This window comes from Hesperophylax consimilis, chromosome 28, assembly GCF_061612785.1.
Source record: "Hesperophylax consimilis isolate HC1 chromosome 28, BYU_Hcon_1.0, whole genome shotgun sequence".
Lineage (NCBI taxonomy): Eukaryota > Metazoa > Arthropoda > Insecta > Trichoptera > Limnephilidae > Hesperophylax > Hesperophylax consimilis.
In genome coordinates, this window is record NC_142863.1 from 19,601,807 (window position 1) to 19,624,360 (window position 22,554).

General features: G+C 35.5%; 2 protein-coding genes across 6 annotated transcripts in view; both read left to right on the top strand.

The window, feature by feature from the left end:
- LOC149410316 (kelch-like protein 36) overlaps positions 1-16,760 on the top strand; it is a 162,909-nt gene extending 146,149 nt beyond the window's left edge. For all 3 annotated transcript variants that reach the window (XM_089648667.1, XM_089648668.1, XM_089648669.1), the window contains exons 13-15: positions 5,787-5,930; positions 6,415-6,636; positions 8,031-16,760. In XM_089648667.1, the coding sequence (XP_089504793.1) occupies positions 5,787-5,930; positions 6,415-6,636; positions 8,031-8,497 (833 nt within the window). In that variant the 3' untranslated portion in view covers positions 8,498-16,760. The remainder of the gene's footprint in view (positions 1-5,786; positions 5,931-6,414; positions 6,637-8,030) is intronic.
- The window catches only part of Chpf (Chondroitin polymerizing factor), a 32,539-nt gene continuing 23,133 nt past the window's right edge, over positions 13,149-22,554 (top strand). For 2 of the 3 annotated variants that reach the window (XR_016305044.1, XM_089648670.1), the window contains exons 1-2: positions 20,026-21,100; positions 22,296-22,447. Coding sequence is in view for 2 of the 3 variants with exons in the window: in XM_089648670.1 (XP_089504796.1) it covers positions 20,446-21,100; positions 22,296-22,447 (807 nt within the window). In the remaining variant the exon portion in view is untranslated. Of the gene's footprint in view, positions 13,246-20,025; positions 21,101-22,295; positions 22,448-22,554 lie in introns of those variants that run through there. The other variant, XM_089648671.1, reaches the window with a different exon arrangement.

A 22,554-nucleotide genomic window follows, 5' to 3' on the forward strand; every position in this document is an offset into this window, starting at 1 on the left:
CTGGTCACCAAATACGGCTAGTCATTTCAAGCAACGTTTAAATTCTAAACCTGGATATTCAGATCTGGTCACCAAATACGGCTAGTCATTTCAAGCAACGTTTAAATTCTGAACCTGGATATTCAGATCTGGTCACCAAATACGGCTAGTCATTTCAAGCAACGTTTAAATTCTGAATTAATTAATCAATTACGAAAAAGCGTGGGGTTAAGAATATTTTTTTTAAATTATAGTTGTAATTTATTGTCGATTTTTTAAAAAAATTGCGATATTTTAAATAAAATTTAATAATTATTGTTTAAATAAATTAGCAATCTGGCAGCATTCATTTGCAGGTGGTCAATCCAATGCAGTCATGACGTTTGTGTGAGTGCTTTCCTTTGTCTCAGTGTGTTGCGCAGCAGTTTTATATGAACCGTTTTTTGATTCATCGGGATTGTTTTTAAAACTATACATTCTTTGTACCTTCAAATTAGTGGAAATAAACTTAAGTGTGTCAAGCTGCTCGTTATATTCCGGTAATTCTGGAAGGCTTTTAACATAAGCAATAATATTCATAAATCACATTCCGCGAAGTTGTAAATAACTAAATTTATTAAAAAATATACGTTGTAGGATAGCCTAGCAAGTAACATTTTGACAGAGCACTTACGGTGATTTAAAAAACAACGGCGCTGTTCAAATAATCCAATTATTATTATTGATAAGTACCTAAGTGAGGAAAATTGTTTTTAAAAGTGCTCAGAATTATTGGACTTCGATTATAAATTCAGGAAATCTACTAATTAGTTTCTTAGTTTCAAAATTAGACTATTTAATACGTGAAACGCGTAAGAGGTGAAACCAAAGCATTCCAGAGGTGAAACAATTTAGATACAAAAATAAAACTGATGTGTACAATACAAGAAGACAATCAGTGATTCGCATACGAAAAATGTGAATAATCATTATTGTTAAATAAAATATTTCTTTTCTGGTACTGGATTATGTAATACGGGCTTCGTTCGCAGCAACACGCGAGAGTTGCGATGTTGCTTTCAAATTTTGACAAAGGATAAAACAGTGGTGACATGTGGTGAAAATATGTTTAATTAATTTTTTATTAAAAAAAAACGTTACCGGACAGCAAAGTGCACATAACATTTTTTACTCCAAATGTGCTAAGGAATAGCTGGTTAAAGTTTGTCGGGTTAGTGCCGATACACCCTGTATAATAGCAGATATACCTATATCACTCGCGTCTGTAATTAGCTTGATAGGTAATTGTGGGTCAAAATGCACCAAAATATTGTCTGACGTCAGCAGTTTCTTAACTTGCTCAAACGCAATATTGCATTCCTGAGACCATACAAATTTTATCCCTTTTTTCAACAATTGGTATAAAGGAGACAAAATACCTGACACATTATGTATAAAAGACCTATAGTAGGAAATAACTCCCAGCAAACTTCTAAGTTCCGAAACATTTTTCGGTACACTCATTTGGGTAATAGCATATATTTTATTTTCTAAAGGCATAACTCCTTTCTGCGAAATTCTATAACCTAAATATTCTATCTCTGTTTCTAGAAAAGAACACTTATTTTCATTAATAGTTAATCCGCAATCACTTAACTTGCTAAGTACTGCTTCACAAATAGAAAATAATTCCTCTTTAGAATTCCCAAATAAAAGTAGATCATCTAAAAATACACGAACGTTCCTAAGTCCACCAACTATCGCCGTAATGACTTGCATAAAGATGGCCGGACTCGTGCTTAAGCCAAAAGGCAATACTTTATATGCAAATAAACCTATATGCGTACTAATCACACATAATTTTCTAGACTTTTCGTTCAATGAAATTTGTCCAAATGCATTTCGTAAGTCTATCTTAGCAAAATATTTTGCACCATTCAGAGATGAAATTAAATCGTCAATACGAGGTAGTGGGTATTTCAACTTCGCTAACATAGGATTCAATGTTGTTTTGAAATCAGTACAAATCCTAATTGAAGCGTCTTTCTTTTTTACAACAACAATCGGGCTTGCAATATCGCTTATTTCTACCTTTTCAATAATGTCTTCATGCAACATTCTCTGTAACTCTATCTCTACTTTCTCACGTAAACTAAAAGGTAATGGCCTCGGATTTACAAACTTTGGCCTAAAGTCCGAATTAACTTCAATGTTTGCCTCATAATTTTTAAGCCTACCCGATTTTTCTGAAAAAACATGAGCATATTTCTTCTTTAAACTTTCACGAAAAACAAGATGATTATCACAATTAATCTCACTGAATTTTACAGAATTTATTCCACTTAATCCGATACCGAAAACTTGTAAAAAATCTCTACCAACTATTGTAGAATTACCATTTTTAATTATTACGAACTGTATTTTCGCACTTTTACCTAAAAATGACACCTCTAAATTCACTTTACCTAAAACATTTAACTGCGTTCCGTCATACCCTGACAAATGAACATTATACTTTTCTAAATCGTAAGAAACAAAATATCTTAAATACACTTCATATGGTATCGCGTTTATCGCAGCTCCCGTATCTACCAACGCCGGCAATATTATGTTACCAATTAACAAATCTATATATGTGGGTTCCGGCCCCACATTATTATTAACAACGAACACCGAATTCAACCGTTTATTTTTAGTACCTACATAATTTTTATTGTATTTACACAAATTACTAGGATGACCCGATTTGTTACAATGATTACACAAAATTTTTTTCCAGCAATCTCTTTGCAAATGATTTTTTTTTCCACACAAAAAACAAGTTTTTAACGTACCATTAACCGGTGATTTACTCCGCATTGAATTTTTATTCCTGGAAGGACTATCTTTCCTGGATTTATGGAAATACTCGCTTTCCTTATGAACAACATTTAAATTCGGATTTACTTTTTTAAAAGCCACAACATGTTCCCACGTCGCCGCTAGATTAATGCAATCCGTAAAAGAAGTATTGATTGCCTCTACGAATAGCTTGTGTTTCAATTTTTCATTAAAAATCCCAATAACGAATATGTCCTTTAAACATGGTTCCAATCTCAGCTCAAAATTACAAGATAAACTTAACCCTCTCAATCTAGCCGCGTAATCTTTAACGGATTCGCTAGGAAACTGTTTACATTTATAAAATAATTCACGAGACTCAAAAATATTTTTAACTGGTTTGCAATGTGAATCAAATAATTTACATAAATCTTCAAAAGAACAAACAGAAACCTTTTTTGGAAAACATAAATCACATAATAGAGAGAAAGTTTCTTCCGTGAGGCAACTCAGCAAAAATGCTCTTTTGCGTTCTGGTGACAACAACTTATCATCATTTAAAATGAGGGCCTGATCCAATCGTTCCCTGAACAATGACCAGTCTCCCGTTCTGTAACAGAACGTCCCCAAATTCTTACAAATCGCCTCCATTGGGAGAAGAACTGAAACAAGTTGAATAAAATATACGTATCTCAGCCCTTCCAGAGGTTATGCTCCGAGCCCCTGCCCTGAGCCTGTGAATCACCAACGTCTCAGCACCCTTTTCTGGCTCCGTCTCCCTTCAGCTGCGGACACGATCACCTTCCAAGGTCTTCCTTCCCGCTGTAGCGACAGAACCCCGGTCCCGGATTCCGGCCAATTCACCCTTGATGCCGATCTTGATCCTGGATCTTCTGCGTACCCCGTGTAACGGTGTACTCTCGACAAAATGTTGCAATGTCGGCTCCCACACACGTGTAAAATTGCGTTTTTACCGCGCAATTTGCCCGGCCCGATCTGCGTGCTCGCCTCGGCTGCGTGTGAACTCTCCAATTTGATAGCCTTTTATTATTCTTCTTCTTCCTTCAAAATTTAGCGATCCAACGCCCAAAAGCGCCAGACTATACTGTGATCACCAAAAATTCGAATAATCTTCTTGAATCATCTGATTCTCCGTAAACTTTTAATAATTTACGAACTACCGTGCTGCGCCACTATAACGTATGTTAACTCTACATACTCAATAATAACAATGCTTGTATTATAATATTTATTTGAAAGAAGACTATCACGGTTCTGGACTGAGAGAGTCATTCCCGCTCATACGATCTCTTATATACGTCTCGTACTCGCTGTCTCGCTCTCATGCTGTCCCCCTTACACACATACACCACAATTTATATACCTCAATTAACAACTTTACGAAATATTTTTATTTATTTATTTATAATGTATTACAAAAAACATGGTAAGTAACACATTATTCCCAATGAGTTGAGATAAAACTCATTACGGGAAGTACAGACACATAAAATACATTTTACAAGGATATTACACTTTTAAAAAAATACAACATATTGAAAAGGAAAAGAAAAATAAATAAAAAAGGAAAAATACATTGTTAAGAATAGAGATTTTAGAAATACTGAGAGACATCTATACACATGAAACATAGTAAACCAACATATGAAAGCGAGCGAAAATTCACTGGCTTAAAAACATTTTCAGGAAATAATCTATAAGCGTTTTAACTAATATTTTTTTGTTAGTTACTGATTGCTTTATTTCATTAGGTAATGCATTGTATTGTCTATATGCAATATATTGTAATGAGTTAATACCAAATTTTGTTGTGTGGGTAGACGATGCTAGGTGTATTAGATTTTGGGACCGTGTTTTGTGCTGGTGTATGTCTGAATTAAATGCTGGTTTGATGTTAGTGTGTGAGGATCTATGTATGATTTGTAATATTGTACAAGTGATATTGTATTTAGGTAGAACCGTAAAAGGAAGTATGTTTGTCTTTAAATATATATCTTTGATATGTATATCCCACGGTAGACGGTAGATATTCCTTATTGCTCGATTTTGAATCACTTGTATTTCTGATATTTGTTTTTTAGTAATAGTGCCCCAGATACTAACTAAATAACTCAGATGGGAGTGAATCATCGCATAGTATGTGGCCCTTAGTAGAGATGTAGAGAGAAGACCTTGGAGTCGGTACAGTACGCCGGTTATTGGGGATATTTTAGATTTCAGATGCTCAACATGGGAATTCCACGAAAGTTTAGAGTCTATTAATAGCCCTAAATATTTCGTGACTTCTATATTTTGGAGCTTCTCAGTTCCAAGTGTGATATTCATTGGCACATAATCCTTATTACCGAAAGTTAGGTAGTGCGTTTTTTTTATATTGAGGCTCAATTTATTAATACGCAGCCAATTAGCTAGAATTGAGACATCTACATTCATTTGAGACTCCAGGTCACTCAGGCTTGTACTGTGATAATAGATTACAGTGTCATCCGCATAAAGTTGGAGGTTTCCAGAGATACCACATTTAGTTATGTCATTGACATATAGCAAGAAAAGCAGAGGCCCAAGAATTGATCCCTGTGGCACTCCAATGTACCCCCATTTGAATCTCGTGGACCCCCAAATTTTTTTCTCGCTGACAGACCCCCAGCATGCCGATATCGACCCCTGGGGGTCCATATAGACCACTTTGGGAACCTCTGATCTAGACGGTGTAGAAATATGATCTAGACTCTAGATCATATTTCTGATCACGACATTAATGTATACACAATGCTGATTTAAACCTTTATGCCATGAGAAAGTGCATAAAAATTTTTAACAGAATCGCTTGCACATAAAACTTTAGAGTTAATTTTTGATTTCCCTCATGAAGGGGCTGGTGTTCCAAAGGTTAAATCATATTGTATAATTATTTATTATGTATTAAGTTTGTTGTTCTCACAGCTTGATTATTAGAAAGCTAATGTTGTGTTTCTTTGTTTGATCAGGGCGCTACCAAGCGGGGGTGTGCGTGTGGGGCGGAGCCCTGTGGGCCGTGGGGGGCTGCAACGCGTGGCACTGCCTCGCCACCACCGAGCTCTTCTCCGACCTCAACCCTTCCAACACCTCCGAGCCTGGAGACTGGCACTTTGGTAAGTCATCCATCCATCACCCAACCTGACGTTCACCACATTATTAACCACAGCTTTATGATTTTAGGGCAGGGTCTCTCATTATTCACAATTTGTAAGTGCAGATTTAGTTTGTTGAAGATCACAGGTACCAAGTATTCAAGAGTACGGCTTCCATTATTTAAAGTAATATGTATGTTGTATGTTTGTGGCACGTTACGGACTGCTAGAAACTCTCAATATCGCTCTGGTGAACCTGATAACCACCATTCAGAGTAAAGAGTAAAAGCTTCCCCGAGGTGATTAAATAAACAGTTCTATATCCATCACAACACAAACAACATTTTCAGCTTACTGTGGTGGTAGTAGGAGATTTTAAAATATTGTCAGGTTATTCGTAACCCGGGAATGTTTGTCTTTCTTTTAAAAAATTTAAAATTTATAAAATTTTCACATTTTTGCTATCATTATCGTAAAAATAATGTTGATGCGATAATTCTTCCAGGTCCCAGCCTGTCAGTGGCTCGTAGAGGTTGCGGCGTGACCGCCTGGGCCAACAAGCTGGCCTGCGCCGGGGGCTCGGACGGGCAGCACTCGCTGCGCAGTGTGGAGCTGCTAGCTGCCGGGGGCGCCGGCTGGGAGCCAGGACCACCCCTGCGCGAGCCCCGCGCCGGACTGGGACTGGCAGCCCTAGGCGACAGGCTCTACGCTGTGGGCGGATATTCAGGTAATACTTCAAACACTATCAGTAACTCCTCAACAAACTTACCTTCGTCAGGAGCTCAGACAGAAAGGAGTAGCTGTGAGCCTGACCCGCCCCTTATTAATATTTTGATACACAGAGAAACCTCCATAAATAAATCACTCAGTAGATTGATAACTCCGTGCTTTTTGTATGAAACAAGTTGGTCCACTATTTAACCATAGATATGTCAATATTTAGACACATATTATGTGTGCGATTCTTCTACGTCACATGCCATCGACAAGGATAGAGGAAACAACAAATAAAAGGCGCGACCATAATAATTCTCATTCGGAGCCTACCCATTTATTAGCCTAACATATTATTTAAAAATTAAAAATGTTTGAAACGACAACAAGGTTCTATCTTACAAAGTACTGTCTTGAGAAAATGAGCTTTATCTTTCTTTAAAGCTCATTTTCTTAGGACAACGCTTTGTAAGATGGAATCCTGTTGTTCTGTTGAAAAACAATCGAACTGTTGTGAAATATAATTGTTCTTTTCTACAACAGTATCGAATTTTGACATTTCTTTGCTCTTAACAGAAAAATTAAAAGTCAGTGATGTTAAGTATTTTTATTTCAGCAAGACAATAAATTATAAATAACAGGTTAAATAATTAATGAATAAGGTAGAACGGTGGAATCATACCTTGCATGATATAATCACGATCCAGTACGACATCACAATACGCACAATCTTGGCAGGAAGACTTATACGGTCTGAAAAAGAAAATAGATTCATTTCGGCTGTGAAGTTAAGTTGTGGCTATCACAAATTAGGAACAAAGAAAGAGAGATTTTCACCCTTTATTTGGTTATAGACGCGTGGTCTATTTTGTGTTCGAAATGTCAAGATTAAGTAAGCATTGGCGAAATGAGAAATGAGAGCCACAAACTGAGCCAGCACTGAGTTGTCAACAGTTTTTCCATAGACATGCAGAGTTTTTCATTGGTGGATGTGGTTAGTCGATTAAGTGACGTATTAAACCATGGAGATTACCGTGTCTTTTCTTCGGTTCCAATTTTCGATTGGAGTTATACCTGGAAACCTCTTTCTATCGTATTTGAAGAGACCTATTGAAAAAAACGATTAATGGAGAGAACAATGGATGCGGCGATATAGAAAAATGCTACATTCATACAAATGTCGTGTCATATGGACGAGCTGCACAGTTGTCTGCAAACGATAAAATATTTCCTTGTTTTGCGCGCATTTCTGTATCAAGATCCCTTATAAACAAATTTAAAATGTTCATCTGTCTTCCATGCCTTTTTGTTTGCATAATATTTTACAGGTTAGGTGTGGTAAAACGATAATTTTAGGAATAATGGATTGGGATAATACATACCTAATAATTATATAATTTGTTACAGGCAAGGTGTTCCTATCCTCAATCGAGTACCTAGCCGACGGCATGGAGGAGTGGACCTCCTTCACCACCCCCTTCCCCTCGCAGCCCTCTCTGGAGCGCGGCACCTCCCCCCCTAGAGGGGACCAATCCATCGCCAGCACCATGGCAGCACTTAGCATCATCAACCGCCAAACCACCACCAACGGCCTCTCACGGAGTCCTATGGACAAGAACGTCGATCACAACGGGGACGCGGAGCGACAGAGAAACCGAACCAACGCCGAGAAGCAGAAGAAGATGCTCGAACAGGTCCTCAGCATCGGAGAAGAGGTCAAGATCTACCCGGACCAAGTCAAAATTCTCAATGGAGACAAAGTCATGATCTACCCAGAAGAAGTGAAGGTCCTCAACGGTGACTCCAACGGTCTAAGCAAGTCCGAAGCGGAAAGGAAAAGTAATGGTGAATCTGCCGTTGTAATCTGCGAATAATCATTGTTGTATTTTTAACAGTTTCTAACGATAGTATAAAATTATATTGTGATCGATTGTATGTTGTGAAGATGATTTATTAAGAGGGTCAAGATTGTGTTTTAAATTTACGTGAAATATCATTTAGAATTAACGGGCTTTAAAGTGTAAGGTTAAATGTTGACCGTAATTATCATAGAAATTCAAATTAATAGATTTGCCCTAACATTAAACCTGGGTATCGTTTCAACGAGATGGAGGCTAACCATGTGACCATAAACGCTAAAATTGCATGCGGTGGGTAAATTATAATACACTTTTAAAAGTAATGGTGTATCAAAGTATTAACAAAACTTTTGCTTAGCCAATTTGGGTAGTAAAGTTTTTTACCCAGCCAACAATTTGCAAGCGTTGTGAAACAGAATAGTAATTTTTAAGCAGATTTTATTTTCGAGAACTTAATGGTGATATTACAATGTGAGTTGCCTGTTTACTGTTAGATTCATTTATTGACAAATCATTGAAAGTACGACGGACGCCGCCTCCCTTTCCTTGATTGGCTCGTCTATTAATTTGGATGTCAACGGTAATGATGAATTTTGGACCATTACTGAACTGGCTGTTTTCATTGTGTAATGGTGAAAGCAATTGATTTTAACCCTGTTTGCCTCGGAGCTATGTGTCAAAAATAAAAATGGCGCCGGTCATCGATTTGATTGTCATCAAACGTGACGAGAGAAAACCCAACCTTAGGTTTTATTGGTGGGAAATAATGCCCGGGGCAATGGGGTTAAGATGGTTGCCAATTCGTTGACACGCCCGTGTCTTTATTCTGTATGTACGGTGTCACCATTAGGGATGTACACCAGTATCACATTTCAAGATGTATATGGCATGTAGACGATAAAAAAAAACCATTAGGTTTCGAAGAATGACAACTATATTCTATTATTTTTCCTGGATTCCTTTGCGTGATGAAAATTATTGAGATTATACATATTTTTTACGGGAATCACACCACTTGATGCGCATTTATCTTTAAACACTGAAAAGAAAATCCACAGAATTGTGTCATTCTTATTTACATAAGGCTTTTTGACTCCTGGGCCCCAGACAGTTAAATGAAATTGATTATCGGTTCAAGAATGAATTTATTTTATCAATTTTAACCGAAGTGAAATTGAGCTTACTTCCGGCAGGCCAGGAATACACTTCTAGCGGAAAATATCTCCAGTGATTTTTAATATTAAAAAAAAAAAAACATTTCTGTATATTATGGTTTTGGGAGAGAAAAAAAAAACACTTTTTATTTATTAATATTTTTTTAATTAAGAAAGCTTGTTTTTTTGCATGTTTTTCTTTTGAATATTTGTAATTAATTTCAACACTTTTACAGTAATCACTTCGATTTTTTTTCCGTATTTTATTCCAGAGTAGCTTTAAATTTGAAATAAAACTACCTCCATTTATTTATAGGCGTTTGTATAACCTTTTGCGTCTTAACTGGATACAAACTAATCGACATGCAATAATTCATCCAACAGATTAAGGTGAAAATACATCAATGTAATTTTCAAAATGTCGATTTATTGTTTCATAAAAATTTTGGTGTCATGATATTTTTCAAAGGATACATTGTATTATTATAATAACATTATGAAGCATTAATTGCATGTTTATTATTCATTACTATCATATATTATATTTAATTGATTTTATTTTTAAATTTCTGAAAGCAAGTTCATTTGGCATATTTATTATTAACCTTGCAAAGTGTGTGCGTTTGATTTTATTTTTTAAATTACTTTTTCTTATTTCTTCAAAATTTTGTATCAAAATTCTGACATGCTAATTTTTTTTTTCAACTTATATAACCACCCAAGTGATTTTTGGCATGTTTGCAAAAACATAATCTGCCAAATTTATAGAACCTAAAAATATGGAATGGACAGCGAAATCTATGTGGACTTATTGACTTTAAACCGCAGTAAGCAAGTTCATAATGTTTCCATATTAATATTTTGAGGAATGGATACTAATGAAATAATATGTTAAATATATATGGTTATTAGATTTTCCGCCCTCTAACCATTTTCAAGCCGTATTTAGTACAGGGTTGTGCAAAAAACCACGAAATTATGAAAATATTGACGAATGAACTCGCTCTCTTAATTTAAAATAAATTTATTGTAATCTTAAAGTTTACGTTGCATGGGATCAGTTTTATAATTATTTTAAGTAATATCTTTAAATGAGGTGACGCCCCTTTTATTGGCACTTTTATTCCTAAGGTTGGCACCACTCTTTAAATGGTGCCGACTTGGGTTGAGGTGTTTTGCAGAAATTCAAATGTAACATTGTCATCAAATGGCATTTTTATATTTTTGAAAGGTTTGAACGCCTATACTAGGTCTATATCAGCTTTGTATCAAATTGCGATCAGCTGACAAACGTAACAACATGACAGTTGAGCTTTTCTGCTCATCAAAAATTGTTCAAAAGCTGAGACAGACCTAGAATCAGCGTTTAACAAGGGACCCTTCAAACGTAAAAAAAAAAAAAAACTGCACTGATTGCGTTACATTACATTCTGTGAAACAACACAACCTTACTGTGTGTTAAAAAGTTTTGAAGACATTGTTTTTAAATGTTTTGAGAGAATGGGTGATATTACGACTGAGTGCGGTGACTTCGACGAATCATGGATAAATAATTGGATACCTCATAAAATTTATTAATTAAGTACATTGATAACCTGGCTCTTTTAACCTTGTATATGCCGGCTGTTGCATATGTGATCCCCCGCAGATGTCACATATATGAGACACGAAGTTTCACAATTTGCATTGTGTCGGAATGTGCCGCGTGATAGATTACATTGAAAAGGCCATTATAAAAGTTATAATATAATAAAATCAGGATGTTTACGGGCCAACCTCAACGGTGTTATGTTGTAAAAACTTATCTCGTCCCAGAGGTTGTTGCTTCGATTCCTGCTGCAGCGCAAAAATACAAATAGACAAACACCTTTTTTTGTACATTTAGGAGCATGTCTATCTGGGTGTTGTGATCTTGAATGAATTGTATAATTGTCGTCGAGGACACAGATAAAATAAATATATTGAAATTTGTAACATTTTTGTTTTTTTTTTTTTTAAACATGCACTGATATCATTTTTGTTTATGATTTTATTATTATAAAAGTAATACCTATGAATAAAGATTTTTATTATGAATGAGATTACTTTTACTATCGAATATTATATATAAAAAAGTCTACGACTAATTTTCCTAAATTTTGTAAGACGTGTCACCTATTGCCTTCTTTCTTATACATAACTAATTTATTACATCGTTTTGACCCATCCTGATTTTGGAAAGAGAGCTTATATTTCCATAGACACCTTTCCTTACCACTGATGGTGTCTTTTTCTATGCATTTACCGGAACCTAATGTTAGGTTAACTGATTAAATTTTAAAAAATTAACCGTCTACTGCAAAATTTATATTCGAGAGAGTAAAAATCTGATGTCTATATTTTTAAATTTATTTTTGCAAATAAAGATTTGCAACTCTCTGCGAAAAATGATCTTATACAATGAGAGAAATTTATTTTCGGTAACGAATAATCTGTCAATATATGAATTCCTACTTCTTTCATCATTCCGAGCGGAAACATTTGTTTCATGATGGCGGACTTACCTAGCAGAGGAAGGAATTCAACCCATTTCTGGGTGGTAATCAACTCTGCCACTGACTGGTATTAACCTAACTCTTTTGACGCTGGGTGCCCCTGTACATGGCACTTTTTCATTGGTACATGTTCGCAAGACAACTGTTATGACGTCTGCATATGGGGCGTGGCCGCTCGCAAGCCAACTGCTGTGATGTCGGCCTACAATGGGTTAACCTACATATTTGTTGATGATTTCATCAGTAATGGATACAGCGCTTCTAGTATCTATAACTGCAAAGTCTGATATTCTATTTAGTTGTTTTGGGGAACGGTTCAATTATATCACGGGATTACAATAATTCAATCCATTTTTTTTAAACTGAATCAAAATTGATGACAATTTTGAATTGACCTTTAAAGGAAAGAATGCAGTCTTGCCTGTATGTTCCTAACCTGTCTTATTTTAAATGCATCATTAATGAGAAAGTAGGAGAGGTTACAATGCAGCTGTACGACTCGATATCTCTTAGGTTGGGATATTTCAACAGTCACATTTGATTGACAGTTAAATCGACCATCAGAACCAATTTAGATTAACAATTCATGACCCGTGACATCAAATGCTGAAACAGGCTGAGAATCTGCGTCTAACGGTAACCTTTCTAATAGGTTACCATTAACCACTCAGAACATTAGAACGTCAAAAGACGTAAATATGATAATAGCGGTCAAGACATTAGAACGTCTTTTCATGTAAACGCGCGAGATTTTACAAAAATTGATTTATTTCCATCACTAGTATACGGATTCCCATGATTCAAAAAACAAAGTATCGATAATGAATAACGCTACGCGTCTGTATTCAAGAATATCTATGGAACGTAGAGGTGCATTATCTAAGCCGATTGAATCTCTCATCTTGTTCGTTCATAATTTATTGCGTTTCTAAATAATTTATCAAAAATATTTTAGTTTGGACGGTTAATATTTTGAGGTGACTAATAGTTTTTAAATATATTTCTTCAATATATAAAGTGTTATTTTTTTATGATACTCAGAAAAAAGTACATTTTTCAAGGCTTTGATATAATGGTAAGCGATTTTTACATATTTTTGACGTTAAAATGTATATTTAGAAACGCAAATATTTACGTATAACAACACAATGCGATAGTGGATTTCATAATCTTTCCAAAAAAATTTTTAGAATGTGGCTACGTTTCCCAATACGTGAGTTATGAAGCTTTTAGTAAAACTCGTAAATAACACAAAAATTATCACCTTCTGACAGTTCTCAAAGGAACACATAATAAATAAAAGTCTTTGTCTGAGAGGTTAAACCTAATTTACACACTAACCTTTGATTGTGCAGACGGGTGGCAAACGGATTGCCTTCTTTAGAGCACAGGGGTCAGGTGGTAATGCTGCGCTTGTTCAATCGGTATTTCAACGGAAGATGCTCTGAGTAACTAGCGTCATTGGTCCCTTCGGCACCGTTTGTTGACATTTGTCACGTGAGAATAGGTCATTTCTCTCCTGTGTGGAGTCAATATAAAAAAAGGTTATTCCAATTATGGATTGAAATAATTTCTTTTTAGTTTTAGTAATAAAAACACTTGTCACTGCCAAAGAATTAACAATTCGAAGCCAATAATTGTAATTTAAACGATCCCAGTATTTTAAAATTATAAATAATCAGGTGGGTCAAAATGTGTTTGTTTTACAGTAAAATTGAATTATATAGTTGTAAATTAACCAGAAAAATACAACAACGTAAGAATTATGAGCTAGCTCATCTTTTTCACTTTCAAAATAAATAAATTTTCTTTTCAGTGGGCTATATTTTAAACACTTTCCATCGCGCATACTGTGAGATGCATCAATGAGTTAGTAAGCTAGATTAATGACTTACAAAGTATTTAGTATATGATGTTTTCAAAAATATTAACAAGTTTCTTAAAAATTATGTGATTTCACATTGTTGTGGGAGAAAAAATAACCATGTTGTATGCAGAGTAACCTAATAATGCAGTATTCTTTAGGATGTAAAAGTTTGTTAACTAATTAACTTACCTTCACATTGTTTCCCGGCAGGGTTATGCAGCGTAAGTTTTCAATATTACCTATGATATAATTAATTACAAATGAATCGCGGGCAATATTAATTAAATGATAATTCAATTAATTTTAAGTCTAGATGTTAGAGACGGGTGATTGTGGATTTTGTTTTATTTTCTATGTGTATAAATCGGTAACTTTGTTTTCAATTCATTCAAACAATCTCAGTTTAATGGAAATGCAACTGAAGCTGTGTATGAGAGAGAGGGCGTAAAAGTGCGACAACTGTAGGGTATATAAAAGTATGAATGTTTGTCCGGTCTCTCTTGATTATCATCTGTCTCCAAGTTAATATAGGGTGGTCCATCAGAAGGCCGGATTTATTTTTGAAATGTAACACTGTAAACTATTATTGATTTATAAAGTAGAGATGTTGACATTAACGATGGAAAACGATGTCGGCCAAATGGCCGCCTCGGCTGTGCTCACATCCTCGGCCATTTTGATAAAAATTTTAAGACGTTTTTTCAGAAATAACGCGTTGGATCTCTGTGTTCAGTTCAGAATTTTTTTGTAGTTTTTTATCTTGGACACATTATATTAGACATTAGAGTTGCCAACATAAATACTAAAACAAATGGAGGGAAATTCAAATCCGGCGTACCCGATGGACCACCCTTTACTTTGTGTTAATTACAGTTTATTGACTTATTATTCCGCCATCCTAAAATCACAGGAAAACCTTAGTTTAAGTTTGCACTATGATATAAAGTTTTTTTATAAAACAGCAGAGAATTAATTGAGCTTATTAAATTATCTTTAAATTTGACTTTTTACATCAAATTTTTACTGCTAAATCCCCTTTGTCTGAAAAAAGATGTTCAAAAGATGGCATCAATTTATTTTAAACTTATGGTTTATGAATTTATTTTTAATCTATATTACAAATTGCAAATGTGTTTTAGTCACAGAATTTTCTTTCTTTGCTTTAAAGCACTGGACAGATAATCTTTAGAAGTGTGATCCACAGTGAAGCTGATTATGTCCTCGGAAAAAAATTTTGTATTTAAAATTTTTCCATTCAAATGCCTTTTAACCTTTTGCACGCCATCGTAACAACAGTTGTAACGGCAAAAAAATCAGCACTGACACACTATCGTATCAACCCTTGATATGGAAACTTTGGTTGCCGGCAATGTTCCGATAGAGGGATTTGAAAGTTGCTTTTAAACCTTAATTTAAAATGAAAAAATGTCGGTAATAAAAAAAAATTACCTTCCACTACAATTTAGAAATAACAATATGTAATACCTACATAATATATAAAGATTTGATTATTTAAATCAATACATCATCGGGTAATGGACCTAAAAATAAATGTTAGATTGTATTCATAAGTAAATAAATCTCCTAGATTATTTTTATATACTTTTCTAATACTTGGTAATCATTTCTTCCTTACTGCATTTAATAGCATTTACATACAAAATCTTAGCATCCATAAATTATGTATTCAAGAAATTCATTCCTAAAAGGGCCAGGCCAGTATAGGTCGCAAAATTACATTTAAGGCGAACAGCGCCGACAAGAAATTCATTCCTAAAAGGGCCAGGCCAGTATCGGTTGCATGCTAATATAGGACTGTGTGTAATTCTGTCTTGCTTACTCCTACTTATTGTTACTAGCCAGAAAGGGACAACAAGTGTATACGATCGAATTTGAATATTTGAAAAATTTGCTGTTTTTCATTTACTCTGGAGTTTTCTTCTCTTGAGTCGAATAACTAGTTTTAAAACATGTTATATGCAAGTAACGCATATCTGCGAGTACTGCGTTCGACTCAACTCTGTTTATGTTATCTATAATCCCTAGCACTTGGTGAGTGCACACACTATCGAAGAAAATTACTTAAAATTGGTTACGACTAAATGCGTATTTTTTAATATCATGAAGCTATTCTTATGGTCATCATTGTGATTCATTTTTGGGTTACTATTCCGTGGTGATGGACACTTTAACGCTGTTCGAAACGTGGGCTAAAGAAAGAAGAAGCGCCACAAGGCAAAATAACCCAAAAATTAGTCACAATAATAATTTGGCCGTGAAAATTTCAAATAATATCTATTATTATTGTCGTTTGAATTAAAATAATATAATATGTACCTATATGAAGAAGAAAAACGATGTGTATTCTGCAAAATTCTCATTTCCAATATATTTTATAAGTTTATTTTAATTATTACAATTAATAAAACAAGTAAGTTCGAGTTATTTCAAACTCCATCACATTTGTTGACCATTGAATCTATTGATCAGTGTCATTTTGAATTTTTGACATTACAACGGTCATCAATCAAATTATGATCAGCTGACGAAGTATACAAACATGACCGTTGTGATGGAATGTGATAGAGTTTGAAACACGTCTAAGTTAAAATCCACAAAAGTGGTTTTTTTCTTGGTATTTTGTGGTGTATGTAGTATTTTATTTTTTCTAGTGTAAACATTGAAAAGATTGCGCTTATTAAAGGATATTAAACAATTCATTACTTGAATGTGTTCATATTTATTTTTGGTGTTTGCATCCTTTAGAGTGCTATAGACAATTATTATAGTGATTTTCAAATTATGTAGCAGTTCTTTACTACCCGCTACATTTCAAGATTATTCGGAGTATGGAAACACTGAATTCTGGCAAGAAGAGGTGAGACGGCAACTCGAGCGAGCCCGAGCGGCCAGTACCAATACGGCTCCCGCCGGCTGTAGACGCAATCCCGGAAGACACAGCGAACGCTACAAACGACATTGGACGAACATTCAAGACATCGATCTTTTGGGGAAGAATGACGCAACATATTATAATCGTCTTGCTGGTCATTGCTTTCTCATCTAAATTTAACGTCATGTAAAATGATGTTTGGCGCCCTCTACTCTTTATAACAGGTCAGAATACTTTTGTCACACACACACGTTTCATGTTACTTATTCTTAATTCACTTTTCTAGTCACACCATTTAACATTGCTACCTATTATTAAAAAGTCCGATGCGGAAGGCCTTCGGTCCGACGCACACGCCCTAGGATTAAATTCAATCATGAATATTTAGAGATCTCTAGTTTGCTCTGGTTTTGTACGCTGTAGAAATAAAAATACGTTGTAATTCATAACTCTTTTATTACTACATTTTATCATCATGTTTCCTATTGTGGGATTATATCCCGTCATAATGGCGCGCAATGTGCCCTTAACCTTGAAATCTGGTTATAATTATACTTCTTTTTATAAAAATTTTTTTTTTGGCAATTTCCTTTCACAGAAGCTCTCTAACAACCCCCCCATGGATTCGAATAATTATTGGGAGAATTTTAAATTGAATTTTTTAAATTTTACGTAGAAAATTTTTGGGGAATCGTTGTGGGCAGAAATTATCTGAGTACAGTTTACAAATTACCTATAGGGGCCGTTCAAGTATTACGTAAGCAGATTTATTACAATTATTTACCCCCTCTTCCCCCTTGTCACCAAAAGTAAGCAAAGCTCTTACCCCCCCCCCCCCCCCTCCCATGCTTATGTAAAAATTGGTACCTATATGCATTTTTCTGTTAATGTATTCTGTTTTTTTATTGATTCATAAGCACCACTTAAAATAGACTTAGGATAGAGGACTTTAATGCACATAATATTGATTTAAACAAACCAAGCGAGTTCCTAAATGTATTAATTATTTGTGAGAATCCCCGAATATGTATTCGGTTTTCAAACATAGACAATGTGTGGGTTGCCAATGTGTTTCCAGTGCTGACGTAATCACTATCTCGACCCCCCCACCCCCCCATGTCATCAAAAATAAGCAAAGCAAAGACCCCCCTGCCCCCCTATAGTGCTTACATAATACTTGAACGGCCCCATATATACTTTTGAGTATTTTGTAAACGGTATTTTTTTGTACCTGTACTCACTGTACCCAGTAGTAATGAAAAGTACTCACAGGACCCACCTCTACTGTGATGGCGAGGAGCCCTCCTCGCCAAACGTAGACACTGCGAACTCCCCTCCTACAAATAAAGTCCCCTCCCCACTAGTAATGGTAGAGCCTGTGTTCTCTTTTAAAAGAACTCGAGTTCTAGGAGTGGGTTCCGGGTTCTGAGTTCTTAGGAACAAACAGAGTACTGGGTGCTGCGGACTCATATGTATATACTTAAAAAAGTATACAAAACAAAGCTACCTACATTCATTATATTCCTAAGAGTTAAGAAACTCATTTAAATTTAATTCTAATCCCGTGTCAGTCGATATTATTATTTAACTAATCTGTATCGAAAAAGAAACGCACAATCGCATATAACTCCAATACCATTGAATAATAAACAAAACTCTCGCCCACCGTAAGTTTCGTTCACAGAATCAACAGCTATATATACGTGTCACCAAATTTTACAAATTTACCAATTTTCGAATCCATAGGGGGGGAGTTAGTGAATTTGGGTGGAAATAATTCCTTAAGATATTGGGGGGACGGGGGTAGCTGGGGAGATTTCAGAGACTTCAGTACATTTTCTATCGGTATTAACTAAATTCCGTAGATTTTTCAAAATTTTCTACGAATTTCGGTAGATTTTTTTTTTTTAAATCGGTATATAATATGGCAACGCTGTCAAAGAATCAAAACCCCCTAGATTATAAGGCCGGAACACTGAATCAAATCAGCCTCCTAACTTGTATGGGAACCTTCAAAAATGTATTTCAATTTATTTTTTTAAATTAACTAAAACATTTTAAGAAGTTTAAATAAAAAGGAATAAATTGAAAAAAAATTAAAACTTTTTTTTTAGTAACTCATACAAGTTAGGAGGCTGCATTGAATGAGTTTGTGATCTAGGAGGTTTTGAAAGAACTCGGGTTTGCTCGGGTTCCAGAACTAATTCCGGCTGAATCTACTATTCATAAATATACCACTCTCCTACTCGCTCCTACTATTCCTATGCCTGCTTCCCTATCCACTTTTAGTCCAGTGATGTACACACAAAAAAAATATTTCCTTAGATTCCGGGTATACCACCTTATAAACACAAAGGAAAATATATTCCGATTCAGACAGTGCGATTTTAGTTGAACTGCAAAAATTTAAGATTTACTTCAGACGTTTCAGTTTAACTCTAACCGATTTTGATAATCAAGATGGCGTCAACTGAAATTATTCATTACTCTATAATTTACCACACTTTGCGGAACTGTTGAAATCTGCTACACTGTTGACAGGTTAAGAACATAACATTGAAAATGCACAAAATCGTCATATTTGGATTAGAAAATGGATTCTAAAAAGAGTTGAATTAGGCGCATCTAATACTATTTTGAGAGAGATGGCAGTACAGTATAAGAAGATACTGAAGAGTATCGAAATCATTAACGAAATTCGGATAAAAAATTCAGTAATGTTACCGAATTCCGCTGCACTAGTAATACGCATTTATTTATTAATAACATTATTTGCTTTCAACTTAATTACTGCTGGAAACAACAATTTTAGTCGGGGGAGATGGAAACACATTCATAAATAGGTTATTAAGTAATTTGTTTTGGATATTTAAAGAGTTTAAGCGTATTTCCTAACCTTCAAAATCAATTTAGAACGCGAATGAGAAAAATGGATCTTTAATGTATCTTTACTTTAGTATTTAAGTTGAAATCAAGTGTTATTTTTATAAAATTTTGCATGTTAAGTGTGCAGCGGAATTCGAAAACGTTACCCTCATCAAAAACGTTATTATAAAACTAAATTAGAAATGAAATTAAGATCTCTGACACGGGGAGTTTCATATTAAAGTCTCCACTCTTTTTCATTTAATTACTTTTTTATGCGAAACCGCACAAGAGCCCCAACTGCTCTCAACCATCTGAATGAGAGACTATGACATCCTCAATTGGGGTATGTTGTGAGATTGAAGGTTGTGGGGGAGGAAGGAGATGGGGCGAGGAAGGTGAAGAAGTACCTGCAAGTACCTGCCTGGTAAGTAATCGCCACGTCTGACGGAGCATTATAATTACGGAGTGGTTATACATGTTTCCATAGTATTTCTCAGAAAGTTTAATGTCAAACTTTGACAGCATTTGACAGTCGCCCCCCCGTGGTGTGCGCAATTATTTGTTTACATAAAGTTTATGTCATCGCTTTAAATTTGTATTTTTTCCTTTAAATGGTGAATTCTTTTTGAATAGTCTGTAGTATCAAAATGTTGCTGTTGCGCATTTTAGTGTCGCAGATTAAAAACAATTCGTATTTCCTCATCGGCTTGTGCCTTGGCTTGGTAGTGACTTTAAATTTCTCATCCTTGGATCAAGAATCAATATGCACTGGCAGTACTGCGAATACATTCATCAAAGAGGAAGTCATATCACAGGCTCCCACAACAGACGAATATGAGCCGAGACTAAATTTACAAAATAAACCAATGCGACCTAAAAAAGAGGCACAAATTTTACAAAGACCGCGATATTACAGCACAGAATTGGGGATCAGAGAGAAGCTATTCATCGGTGTTTTGACGTCTGAGCAAAACATTAACTATCAAGCTACAGCAATAAATAAAACGTTGGCACACTTGGCAAATAAAATAAAGTTCTTTATAACCGCCAATGTCGTCAAGAATAATCTAAATCTTACGAACATCGTTGGATTTACCGACACACGTGAGATTCTGAAACCTTTCCACGTGCTGAAGTATATCTCTGATAATTACTTGGAAGAGTTTGACTACTTTTACCTGATATCTGACGCCGGGTTTGTGAACGGCCGCAAGTTGCTGGAGGTTGTCAATGGCATCAGTGTGAGCGAGGACGTATACCTGGGCACCACGGCTGAGGAAGACAGTCACTACTGCAGTCTCGGTGAGTTGGTCCATTGAAACATGAGTGTTTATTGTTATTAATATTGATTAGGAGACGCTACTGTAAGCCCTCGATCACGTTGTGTTAACTCTTATTTTAAGCTAAGAACGCACTGGGCCCAAGTACACAATGTGTGCATTACTATGTTCCCAGACCAACTTGCAAATCGTAGTACCGCAATATTCAAAGAATTTTACGTTATAAATCACTTCGTAACGTCTTACTAAATCTATTAGTTGTTTAACGTCAAACATCACAACAAACATAACCTTAAAGGTCAAATATACTTTAAACTCGTTAGTAGGCCTTCCACCAACGCCATCTTTCTTTCACACGTCCTATGCTGATCTACACAGCGCAGATCGGCATTGGGTACGAAGCATATGATTGTGCTACATGTGACAAGTCTGTTTCAGAAGCACCTATTTTCGTAGAAAATGTATGGATTGTAAGTTGTCCAGATATCTTGGTGGATGGCACGCGACAAGTTAATAATTGAAAATTATTGATCAATGGCACACGGTGTAAACTGCATCTCATGGTGCATGCATCTACAGGATAAAAGCAGCACAATTAACATTAATATCAAAGGTAGCCACAAAGAGAGGTACAAATGCGGTAATAGCATTATTTACTGATAGAAACTGTAAATACACCTGCGTCCCATCTTGATAAGAAGAAGGCTAAGATATCTGGAAAGACATGTTGTAGAACCGGGAGACAGTCGAATACCTAACTACAACCCTGGTGAACTGACTTACTCTCAAGGGAATAAAGGTAACGATACCCTGAACACTCGTATGCGATGTACGCAATGCATTAAGATATCTCGACAACTTACAATCCATACATTTTTTACAAAAATAGGTGCTTCAGAAGCAGACTTGTCACACGCAACACAATCATATGCTTCGCACCCAATGCCGATCTACGCCCTTTAGATCGGCGTAGGACGTGTGAAAGAAAGATGGCGTTGGTGAAAGACCTACTAATGAGGTTAAGGTATATTTGACCTTTAAGGTTAAGTCTTTCATAAAAAGTTTTGCAGGATGAGCATGGAACATGGTGTGTACACCTATAAAAAACCACGTTATGAATTTAGTTAAGTGTTATGATTATCTAGATTTCTCGGACGCCATAAACTAGCAATTACTAAAGAGGTATTGATGAATTAGTTTGTTTTAAATGATTCCAGATGCAGGCATGCTGCTGAGCAATTCGGTTATCAAGAAGCTGAAGGAAAATTTGGACTGGTGCGTGAGGAACTCTTATTCCCCGGAGTACTTTGAGAACATTGGGCGCTGCGTCTCCCACAGCACTGGCCTGAGGTGCTCGCAGACTCTGCAGGTACCTTGCTACTTAATCTTGACATCGTACATACTCTTCTGTTATTCTGACTCTTGACATAAACCGATTATAGTATTTTATTCACTTGATCATGTCGTGCCTACCTC